At 43.8% G+C, this 12,591-nt stretch overlaps 1 protein-coding gene across 1 annotated transcript in view; it reads left to right on the top strand.

Annotated features, from left to right (window-relative positions):
- Positions 1–3,678: 3,678 nt before the first annotated feature.
- The window catches only part of zgc:113232 (uncharacterized protein LOC541546 homolog), a gene marked incomplete at its 5' end in the record, with an annotated part of 33,836 nt that continues 24,923 nt past the window's right edge, over positions 3,679–12,591 (top strand). The window contains 7 exon segments of the mRNA XM_034200486.1: positions 3,679–3,794; positions 4,031–4,165; positions 6,403–6,456; positions 6,542–6,595; positions 7,890–7,943; positions 8,164–8,217; positions 8,620–8,673. Of these exon segments, the coding sequence (XP_034056377.1) occupies positions 3,679–3,794; positions 4,031–4,165; positions 6,403–6,456; positions 6,542–6,595; positions 7,890–7,943; positions 8,164–8,217; positions 8,620–8,673 (521 nt within the window).

Raw genomic sequence — 12,591 nt, 5'->3', positions numbered from 1 at the left:
TTGATGTAGAAGAGACATGAAGAAGAGGGGACACATGGATTGTAGAAGAGACATGAAGAAGAGGGGACACATGTTGATGTAGAAGAGACATGAAAAAGAGGGGACACGTGTTGATGTAGAAGAGACATGAAGAAGAGGGGACACATGTTGATGTAGAAGAGACACGAAGAAGAGGGGACACATGTTGAGAAGAGACATGAAGAAGAGGGGACACATGTTGATGTAAAGAGACATGAAGAAGAAGGGACACATGTTGATGTAGAGGACATGGAGAAGAGGGGACACATGTTGATGTAGAAGAGACATGAAGAGAGAGGGGACACATGTTGATGTAGAAGAGACATGAGAAGGGGGACACATGTTGATGTAGAAGAGACATGAAGAAGAGGGGACACATGTTGATGTAGAAGAGACATGAAGAAGAGGGGACACATGTTGATGTAGAAGAGACATGAAGAAGAGGGGACACGTGTTGATGTAGAAGAGACATGAAGAAGAGGGGACACATGTTGATGTAGAAGAGACATGAAGAAGAGGGGACACATGGATGTAGAGAGAACACGAAGAAGAGGGGACACATGTTGAGAAGAGACATGAAGAAGAGGGGGACACATGTTGATGTATAAGAGACCATGAAGAAGAGGGGGACACATGTGTGATGTAGAAGAGACATGAGAAGAGGGGACACATGTTGATGTAGAAGAGACATGAAGAAGAGGGGACACATGTTGATGTAGAAGAGACATGAAGAAGAGGGGACACATGTTGATGTAGAAGAGACATGAAGAAGAGGGGACACATGTTGATGTAGAAGAGACATGAAGAAGAGGGGACACATGTTGATGTAGAAGAGACATGAGAAGAGGGGACACATGTTGATGTAGAAGAGACATGAAAGAAGAGGGGACACATGTTGATGTAGAAGAGACATGAAAGAGAGGGGACACATGTTGATGTAGAAGAGACATGAAGAAGAGGGGACACATGTTGATGTAGAAGAGACATGAAGAAGAGGGGACACATGTTGATGTAGAAGAGACATGAAGAGAGGGGACACATGTTGATGTAGAAGAGACATGAAGAAGAGGGGACACATGTTGATGTAGAAGAGACATGAAGAAGAGGGGACAGCATGTTGATGTAGAAGAGGCATGAAGAAGAGGGAGCACATGTTGATGTAGAAGAGACATGAAGAAGAGGGGACACATGTTGATGTAGAAGAGACATGAAGAAGAGGGGACACATGTTGAGAGAAAGACATGAAGAAGGGGACACATGTTGATGTAGAAGAGACATGAAGAAGAGGGGACACATGTTGATGTAGAAGAGACATGAAGAAGAGGGGACACATGTTGATGTAGAAGAGACATGAAGAAGAGGGGACACATGTTGATGTAGAAGAGACATGAAGAAGAGGGGACACATGTTGATGTAGAAGAGACATGAAGAAGAGGGGACACATGTTGATGTAGAAGAGACATGAAGAAGAGGGGACACATGTTGATGTAGAAGAGACATGAAGAAGAGGGGACACATGTTGATGTATAAGAGACATGAAGAAGAGGGGACACATGTTGATGTAGAAGAGACATGAAGAAGAGGGGACACATGTTGATGTAGGAGAGACATGAAGAAGAGGGGACACATGTTGATGTAGAAGAGACATGGAAGAAGAGGGGACACATGTTGTGTAGAAGAGACATGGAAGAAGAGGGGACACATGTTGATGTAGAAGAGACATGGAGAAGAGGGGACACATGTTGATGTAGAAGAGACATGAGAAGAGGGGACACATGTTGATGTAGAAGAGACATGAAGAAGAGGGGGACACATGTTGATGTAGAAGAGACATGAAGAAGAGGGGACACTGTTGATGTAGAAGAGACATAAGAAGAGGGGACACATGTTGATGTAGAAGGAGACATGAAGAAGAGGGGACACATGTTGATGTAGGAAGAGACATGAAGAGAGGGGACACATGTTGATAGTAAGAGACATGAAGAAGAGGGGACACATGTTGATGTAGAAGAGACATGAAGAAGAGGGGACACATGTTGATGTAGAAGATACATGAGAAGAGAGGACAAGATGTTGATGTAGAAGAGACATGAAGAAGAGGGGACACATGTTGATGTAGAAGAGACATGAGAAGAGGGGACACATGTTGAGGTAGAAGAGACATGAGAAGAGAGGGACACATGTTGATGTAGAAGAGACATGAAGAAGAGGGGACACATGTTGATGTAGAAGAGACATGAAGAAGAGGGGACACATGTTGATGTAGAAGAGACATGAAGAAGGGGGACACATGTTGATGTAGAAGAGACATGAAGAAGAGGGGACACATGTTGATGTAGAAGAGACATGAGAAGAGGGGACACATGTTGATGTAGAAGAGACATGAAGAAGAGGGGACACATGTTGATGTAGAAGAGACATGAAGAAGAGGGGACACATGGTGATGTAGAAGAGACATGAAGAAGAGGGGACACATGTTGATGTAGAAGAGACATGGAGAAGAGGGGACACATGTTGATGTAGAAAGACACAGAAGAGGGGACACATGTTGATGTAGAAGAGACATGAAGAAGAGGGGACACATGTTGATGTAGAAGAGACATGAAGAAGAGGGGACACATGTTGATGTAGAAGAGACATGAAGAAGAGGGGACACATGTTGATGTAGAAGAGACATGAAGAAGAGGGGACACATGTTGATGTAGAAGAGACATGAAGAGAGGGGGACACATGTTGATGTAGAAGAGACATGAGAAGAAGGGGACACATGTTGATGTAGAAGAGACATGAAGAAGAGGGGACACATGTTGATGTAGAAGAGACATGAAGAAGAGGGGACACATGTTATGTAGAAGAGACATGAGAAGAGGGGACACATGTTGATGTAGAAGAGACATGAAGAAGAGGGGACACATGTGATGAGAAGAGAGAGACATGAGAAAGAGGGGACACATGTTGATGTAGAAGAGACATGAAGAAGAGGGGACACATGTTGATGTAGAAGAGACATGAAGAAGAGGGGACACATGTTGATGTAGAAGAGACATGAAGAAGAGGGGACACATGTTTGAATGTAGAAGAGACATGGAGAAGAGGGGGACAACTGTTGATGTAGAAGAGACATGAGAGAGGGGACACCGTCATGAAGAAGAGGGGACACATGTTGATGTAGAAGAGACATGAAGAAGAGGGGACACATGTTGATGTAGAAGAGACATGAAGAAGAGGGGACACATGTTGATGTAGAAGAGACATGAAGAAGAGGGGACACATGTTGATGTAGAAGAGACATGAGAAGAGGGGACACATGTTGATGTAGAAGAGACATGAAGAAGAGGGGACACATGTTGATGTAGAAGAGACATGAAGAAGAGGGGACACATGTTGATGAAGAGACATGAAAAGGGGGACACATGTTGATGTAGAAGAGACATGAAGAAGAGGGGACACATGTTGATGAGAAGAGACATGAAGAAGAGGGGACACATGTTGATGTAGAAGAGACATGAAGAAGAGGGGACACATGTTGATGTAGAAGAGACATGAAGAAGAGGGGACACATGTTGATGAAGAAGAGACATGGAGAAGTGGATTTTGCACAATAGGTGACCTTTAACTTGTCGCTAATAAAACTATAACTGAATCCCCCTCTGCCTTCAGAGTACGACCCGTACGACCCGGAGCCCACTCAGGTCACCATGATCACTGAGGACGTTCTCCCCTACGCCACCACCGCCGAGTCACACTACGCCAAGGAGGACACGGAGACCATGCGGGTGAGAAATCTGAGAGCGAGGGGGCGTTTTACAGAGGTGGGAAGTAGTGGAGTACAAGTACTTTGTTACTGTACTTAAGTACATGTTTCTGGTATCAGTACTTTACTCCACTACTTATTTTCCTGACGACTTTTTACTTTGACTTCTCACATTTTGAACACAAATACTTGTACTTTCTACTTCTTACATTTTCAAAACAGGCTGGTTACTTTAGTTTTAATCTTTGTTTTGTTCAGCTACCGTATCGTGCGGTCGGGCCGGACACCGGTTCCTTTGAAGAGTCCGGAGACAACGCAGACCTCGGCGAGAGTCCGACGGACTGCAACTGCGAGCCCGGACAGCCCGGCTTCGCTGGCTTCGCCGGACCAAAGGTACCGACTGCTTCCATCCCATAATAATCTCTTTATTCTCAGTGAACACATCGACTCGTGCAACACCTCTCTGAACCGGGTAACTCAAACATATCCAGGGTCGGTTGAACTGGCTTCGTAGTTAATGTAATGAAAGTCAGATGGTGTCTTAGACGGGGCAGTGATATCATAAACCTGTTAATGTCCGCATTCAAACACTTGTTCTGTTACCAGCTGTATTCACCTTGCAGGTGCAGCTCTGTGGCTTTGATCCTGGATCAAGTGTTTAAGTCATGGATGTTTAAAGTTTAACTTCTTCATATGTCTAATATTATAGTTCACTTTTCATTCAGGAAGTATGACGCTGCGCTGTCAGTACGCTTCTCCATGTTTGTGATTGGTCGAATGCTCCAGATACCACCCCTTTCATGTGAACGCGCACCTAGCTAGATAGGAAACGGCTGGCTTGAGCGATCCACTTGATAACCAGCGTCGTAGTACAGTTTAGCGAGAGCGCGTATGTTTTGGATTAGGCCAACCGGCTAACTCAAAACATATCCAGGATATGTTGAACTAGATTCGTAGTATAGGCCCCAGGTTAGCCGCTCAGCATAAGTTACCATGGAGATCTAGCCCGCTAAAACGAGAACCAGCGTCGTAGGACCGGAAACCCCGAGTTTTCCCTGAAGTTAGCCGCTAAGCGAAAATCCGGCTTCGTAGTACAGGCCTCTGGTGCAGCTCAAGTGCTTTAACAACATGGCACATATCACACTTTATACCAGAACAAGAATTCCACCTCTTTCACCAAGAGAGAGAGGCCCAATCCCAAACCGCCCCCTACACACTACCCCTCCGTTTGCGTGTTCTCGTGGAGGGTCCGCCACATTAGTTTCCGTTCCAATCCAACGAGTGTGGAGTGTGTTATCAAGCCCTTCAACAGAGTCTGCATCCCCTGACTCCACCTGCTGCTCTACCTGTCCGTCATGAAACACGCTGTTTACAAATAGTTCCTGCAATCGTTTACTGATAAACTGCACAACAAGATAAACATTTAATATCGACATACTGATGTTCACAACTTAATTGTTACCTCGTATTGTTTTTAACTTAGGATCATATACTCGTGTTTAGTCTAGAAAACGGTAAAAGTTTGCAAAATCTAAGATTTTAAAACAAAAATATGTTTACAAAAAATAAATGCCATAAAAGATGTTTGGTGTTTTATTTGTTATTTTTAGTCCAAGAGATGCTGATTTGAAACCGTTGTTACGGAAAATTACGGCATTTCCTGTTTCTGCCGGAGAGAGGGGAGTTTGTTCCTTGCTGCTGCTTTTACACCCTCCACCTGGAAGAAGGGAGCCTCATTAAGCTGCGAGTGTGACTCCCTCAGAGAGGGGGAGTGGGTAGGGTGTGGTTTGGAATTAGGCCAAACACACACAAGCACAAACACCCACTAAGGCCCCGTCCACACGGAGACGAAACGGGCGTTCTTTATCGTATGGACGGTTCGTCCACACGAGGCCGTAACGGAGCCGCGGAAAACGGAGCCCTCAAACGATAACGCATCCCAAAGTGGGAAGGTCTGGTAACGTAACGCTTGCGGCACCGTGTGTACGCCCTAAACGATCATAGCCCCGCCTCTCCCCACCTCTCCTGCTCACCCCGTGTCATTGCTGATGCGTTTCGACAACAAAAATGGCGGATCACAGGGTTGCGTTCGTGCTCCAGACGCTACTGACCATGCTACAGATGTTAGTGCAACATCTACAGCTCCTCGACCACAACCATCAGCAACAAGTGGACATGGAGAACTACATGAACTACATGTTGCTAAATCCACCGCGGAGAATAACCAGAAGGGCAACCATGCTTGAGGGGTCTTCTTCGCTGCTTTTGGTGTATTTAGTGACGGAGGTACAGCGCCACTTACAGGCCCGGCATATGTACTACAGCATCTCCAGCGGGTCGAGCGGTCTCGTGTGGACGGAATACTTTTTTGATATCGACATCGGTTCGTTTTCGTTTTCATCTCCGTGTGGACGGGGCCTAAAGCACATAACACAGTGTGTTAATGTTTGTTTTATTTGGATGTATGTTTACGTATGCACCAAAAACAAATTCCTCGTATGTGTTGACCTACTTGGCAATAAACCTGTTTCTCATTTCTGAAATAGATCCGAAAATGATTGTCTTTATTTTCAGTTTGTTTTCTTGTCCTTGAATAAAATCTGTCTTGACCATCTCTCTCCTCCTGTCAGGGGTCCAGCGGCCTGCAGGGTAAAACTGGAGAGCCAGCGCCTCAAGGCCGAGAGGTGACGCTCTGAAACACTGCCATTCAATTCAGTATGAGAAACAACACAGGAAGGAACCATCTGAGTTTCATCTGTTTACTTTTAGGGTTATAAAGGAACCAAAGGGGTTCGAGGAAGAGGAGGAGACACCGGACCATTGGTAAGGAAATCACATTTACAGCATCACTGATGCCCAACACCACCATCATTCATGAAGCTATATTTGAAGATACTGTAGGTCACAGTAACGTGAGAGGTACGATGGAGGAACAAGTGAAGTGAAAATGAAAAGGAAGATAACGGCAAGCAAGGAAACAAAAGTGAGAGTGAAAACAAGGAAGGGGAACATTTTGAAAAAAGTCCAATTGAGTGAAAGGACACAACGCTGTGAATGAAGTCAGATTCAAACTATATTTAAAACATAATTAAATACATTGATTTAAAAATAAACCTTTTAAACTAAGTTGAGGTTATTTTTCCATCAAACGAACATTAAAATGAAACACAAACAATACTTTGATTTTATAAAAAGAGATAGAAAACAAGGTATGTGAAACAATACACAAATTAAACGACATGTAAAAAAACATTTTGTCATTTTATACAGATTTTACTGAGAATGTGCAGTTATTTTAAATGGGCTCTACTGGGACATGTCTCCATGCTCTCTGTGCTGCAGCACCTCTTTTCACCCTCTGTCTGAAACCAGAGCTGCTCTGATTGGTTAGCTGGCCGGCTCTGTTGTGATTGGTCAACCTCTTAGAGATGTCCTGCCCCTTAGCCTATCACGTACAATGTGTTGGAGCGCTAGCCAATAGGAGCGTGAGTGTTATATATCGTGATAATAATAATACATTTATTTTGTTAGCGCTTTTACAGGTGCTCAAAGACGCTTTAGTGAAAAGAAAAGATCAGCAGTTAAAGTTAAAGTCAAATAATAGAAAAACAATCACACATTAAAAGCCAGATTGAAGAGGTGAGTGTGTTGAAGGTGGTGAGGTCAGTGCCGTCTCTGATGGGGGAGTGAGTTCCAGAGGGAGGGGGCAGCGACGGAGAAGGCTCTGTCCCCCCAGGTCCGGTGATTGGTGGGGATGGATGGGAGGTTGGCTTCTGATGAGCGGAGGCAGCGGGAAGGGGCGTGGTGGTGCATAGTGATGTCACTATGTTCTGGAAGTAAACAAAGGAGCCCATTGGAGGCGTTTCGGGTCAGAGTGTGTTGGAGAGAAACTCCCTCTTGAAGGAACTCAGGGATTTTAGCGTCTGCAGACCATTTACCTGCACTAACACCTATAGAACACACTACAGGAGAGGGAACACCTTGACATGTTTAAGAATAACATATAACCCTGTGTGAGTCTCTGAGTTAAATCAATCCATATGTTTCTATCCAGCTTCTTTATTTGTGTAGTTTTGACCTCTGACCTCTCGTTGACCTCTGACCTCTGCTCCTACAGGGCGACGTCGGAGCTGAAGGAGACGACGGAGCTTCTGGTTTCTCTGGAGCCATGGTGAGTTTAAAACCAGTTAGAGCAATTAAGAAAACAACACTTTGATAACTGACAACGTTTTATCCTTTGCCAATAGAGCGATGAAAGCAGTAATATAGCGTCATAGATTCTAGAGAGTTCTTATTCAACAATGCAAGCTAATATTAGACTTTGTAGAACGTTATACAGCTATAAGTAACTATTTGAGTACATTATGAACTGAACCTTTTCTCGTCTGCAGGGAGAACCTGGACTTATAGGAGACCTAGGAGAGCAGGGAGTGCTGGGTCTGAAGGTACACACACACACACACACACACACACACACACACACACACACACACACACACACACACACACACACACACACACACACACACACACTAAATACTATGCTGTTTACTTCACTAAAATGCTACTTGTTATCTACCTTTTTCTACAAATAACAATATAAATATCATTATATATATTTTCTGCACTATTATTACTTTAACTTTTTATACTTTAAATACTTATTGCTGATTAAACGTTTGTACTTTTACTCAAGTAAGATTTGCAGGACCCTGAAGTGTTGGTACTCTTACTGAAGCGTCTGAATACTTCTTCCCCCTGGCTGGGTTACATTGTTTGTCACCAGCTCACCGGCTCCAGCAGATTAACGATTCATGTTTTATTCAAATGTGAAATATGTTTTCCAGGGGGACGTCGGGATGGAGGGACCCCGAGGAGGAGTGGGAGGCCCTGGTATCGCTGTGAGGAAACACAACACACACACACACACACACACACACACACACACACACACACACACACACTTTAAACCCAATGTTGACGTTATTTAAGGTACTTGGAGCGGCGCTGTGTGTTTGACTTCGTTCAAACTAAGAGTCATCTTTCAATTGAACATAAAATGGAAAGTTAATCAGTAGAAAAATGTATATTCGGATTAACAGAAAAGGAAACAACTTGCATATAAAATAGTGTCTTTACTTTAAATTGGCTCATCACATTTGTAAATGCAAAATCAATCAATCTACCAGGTTTTTTTGTGTATCAAGAAATAAAAGCACACGTGAGAGTTGAGTCAGAGTCACACATGTTCTGAAACCTGTCATGTATTGATGAATAAAAGTCTGAATTAAAAACATTTAAAAATAAAATCTGAATTTTCTAAATAAAGTCTGCATTTTGAGATTTTGATAACAATTGAGAATTTTTTGAATTTAATAAAAAGTCTGAATTTTTGGATTTTGATCAAAAGAGTATTGATGAAGAATACTGGAAATTAGGGACAAGGCTTCCACAGAACAGTTTCTCACCCAGTCGACGTGGAGAGAGGCAGGAGCTCTAGATCTGTTGATCCAGGATGTTTTCCTTCACGCTGTCGGAAACCACCCGAGTGTCCGCTGCTCCACCTGCCGCTCCACCCGCCGCTCCACCCGCCGCTCCACCTGCCGCTCCACCCGCCGCTCCACCCGCCGCTCCACCCGCCGCTCCACAACACGCAGCTGGAGCAGCGGTAAAACAGGCTGCTGGTGAATGTAGGGGGTTACCAGCAGTGTTGGCTGTTAAATAACACGCGGAAGGAAATGCTTTTTCTATCAATTCCCATTTTTCCAAACTGCTCGTATGAAATGATTTGACTTCATTGCTAACTTAGCTTTGTTTGTAGCGTGGACTGCAACAAACGACTCATTTGATAATCGATTAATGAAACGATTAATCGACTATTCGGACTATTATGCCTTGCACCATTTCTCAAGCGCTCTTATTTATCAACTTTTAGATTTAGCTTGAGGTTGTTTTATGTGGACACTAACAATGAATACTTGATTCAAAAATACATATATTATTAAATTAACTAAACACATTTTGAACAAAATTAACATTGCTTTTTATTTAAATTAAATACATAATATTTCACATCAAAAGAAACAACAATGTTTTAACAAATCGTATTAAATAATCTGATAACAGAATTGTAAGCAGAATAGCTGAAACTTTAACAAAATAAATAACTCAGTTTCCTCTAATCATTAACCCATGTTTGTATCATGTAGTTAACTCCGTGTGTTGCTGCTAGCATACAGAACACCTGACGTGGAAACGTTACTCGTGGATGGAGCTACAGAGCTGCTAGAAAGACAGTGGAACCCGGTGCATTCCTCCGTCTGGATGTGGAGCACTTTTGATAAATGTTTAGACAAACTGCTCGTGTTACCGCCCTTACATGATAAACTCTTATTGCACTTTTGGCAACGAGCATTCTCCACATCGAGACGGGTAAAGTTTAACACGGAGCGCGTTCTGTGGCATGTAGCAGCTGCGCGTGTGTGTAAGCCGCCCCCTCGCACACAGACGGGAGAGAGAGATCTCGTCTGATCGAAAATACATCACAGACGCATTTGTTTGTCTTTTTGCATATTAGAAACGAGTTGGCGACACTAAGACTGCGAGATAATGTTTTTGTAGCAATAATACATGACATATTTTTTAAATGTCTCCAGTACCGATAAAAAGACCGATAACGTTGGAACTTAACGGCGTAAAACACGTGATGACGTCACCAACGAATCGACGACTGAATTAGTTGCAACTCATTTGGTAATCGATGAAGTCGATTAGTTGTTGCCAGTGCTGGAATTGGGCCGGTACTCACCGGTACGCAGTACCGGCACTTCTGGTTCTGACCCATGGAGTACCGGCACTTCTTGCTCAGTACCGGCATGCTGGCGGTACTCCGGTACTCATGCACCGTGCCAGTACTCAACACGCTCCCGCCGTTCTTATTATACATCCATATATATATATATACAGCCGCCCGGTACTCAGTAGATGCGTCATGAGGTGCCGAACGGACATTCTCATCGCTCTAACCGCTGGAGTTTCACAGCGGCTGTCAGCTGTTTACTCCTGTCATTCAAACAGAACGTGCTGGAGAGGGGGCGGGGCTTATCTTCTCCATGTAAATACTGTGGTGGAAACGACTATGTCAAAATTAACCTATTTGACCGTGTTTTAATAGTAATACACGTTTCAAAATAATAATAATAATAATAATGCCGAAGTAACAACATACTGAAAACTGTTAGTAAAACCATGTTTTAATGCTTTACAATTTACATACCTAGATGCACGTGTGTTGTGTTTATGCAGTGCAACTCCCACCCAGTGGGTGGCTATGTAGAGTGATAGAACAGAGCAGGCACGCCCCCGAGAGAAGGAAAGCAAGTCACGTCACAAATTAGCATTTCTAAAATGTTAGCGTGGATTAATAAAAGTGCAAAAAGACAGCGGTTGTCGCCGGAAGAAACTTCAAATACAGAGAATGCTGTGCCTGTGTTGGAAATTGTGTCTGATGGGGAGCTTTCTTTGGTTGATCCTCCTGCTCCAAGTTCTAGTGCATTAGCATTAGCACTAGCTCCGCCGCCTCCTCCAGAGCCTCTAACGTTAGCTGCTGCTGGCGCAACTGCCACCACCAACACCGGGCAAAACGATGCACCTGACTGCTGGACAACGGACCAGGTGCAATATTTTTGCAAGACCAATGCATGGCTCCTTCTTAAAGATAAGAAGCTAGGATGTCGGATATGCAGAGATGTCAAATCTTTGGGAATACACACTGGACAAGGACTGAAACTGTCAACTGAATGGGGTGAGTGTGCAGTGTCTCATTTCGGTGTTGACAAGGGCAAACAACAAGCTAGCCTGAGAAAAAAAATCAAAGAACATAAAGAATCACAAGCCCATGTAAAAGCTGCTGACATCCTTACATCTGCTTCACGTGAAACTATTCAACATCAATTGCAGTCTATGCATAAATCTGAATTAGACACCACTATCAGAGTTTTTTCGAACGGCATATAAAATTGGCAAACATAGCCGGCCATTCACAGACATGCCAATTGATTTGAATGTACAGAAACTGAATGGGCTGAACGTGGGCAGGGTTTTGCACTCCAATAAAACCTGTGGCGAAATCATCGACCACATAGCTCATGAGCTGAAGAAAAAATGGCAAAAGACATTACAGAAAACCAAAGAAAACTCTGTGTTTTGGTCGATGAATCTACCACTATTAGTGGTAAAACGGTGCTTGTTGTGTGTCTACGCTCAGCATTAGCTGATGCTGAGCCCGAAACGTTTTTTTGAGAGCTGATCGAGTTGGATGGAACAACGGCTGATGACATCACAAAGGCGTTAATGGAGTGTCTTGGAAGAGATTTTAACGAGGACTTTTTAGGTCAGTGTTTCGTTTCTTTTGCATGTGATGGGGCTTCAGTCATGCTAGGGAAGAGAACAGGCGTTGCTACCCAGTTGTGTAGTAAATTCCCAAGCCTGTTTGTGTGGCACTGCTCCAATCATCGTCTAGAGCTGGCAGTTGGGGATGTGGTCAAGGAGGTCTCAGGGCTCAATCATTTCCAGATCTTTTTTGACAAACTCTATTCCTTGTTCCATGCCTCCCCCAAAAATCAGAGGCAGTTAGCGCAGTGTGCGCAAGCAGTCGGACAGCGTCTCCTGGTGATAGGGCGTGTTTTGTCCATCCGCTGGGTGGCTTCAAGTGAAAGGAGCATCAGAGCAGTCTGGGAAAACTACCGAGTGCTTCATGATCACTTCACAAATGCTGCAAACGACACGAGCAGGGATTCCAGAGACAGAGCAAAGTACAA

This window comes from Gymnodraco acuticeps, unplaced genomic scaffold (genome assembly GCF_902827175.1).
Source record: "Gymnodraco acuticeps unplaced genomic scaffold, fGymAcu1.1, whole genome shotgun sequence".
NCBI classification, from domain to species: domain Eukaryota; kingdom Metazoa; phylum Chordata; class Actinopteri; order Perciformes; family Bathydraconidae; genus Gymnodraco; species Gymnodraco acuticeps.
The sequence above is the reverse complement of the archived record's forward strand: the minus strand, read 5'-3'. Positions and strand labels throughout refer to the sequence as shown.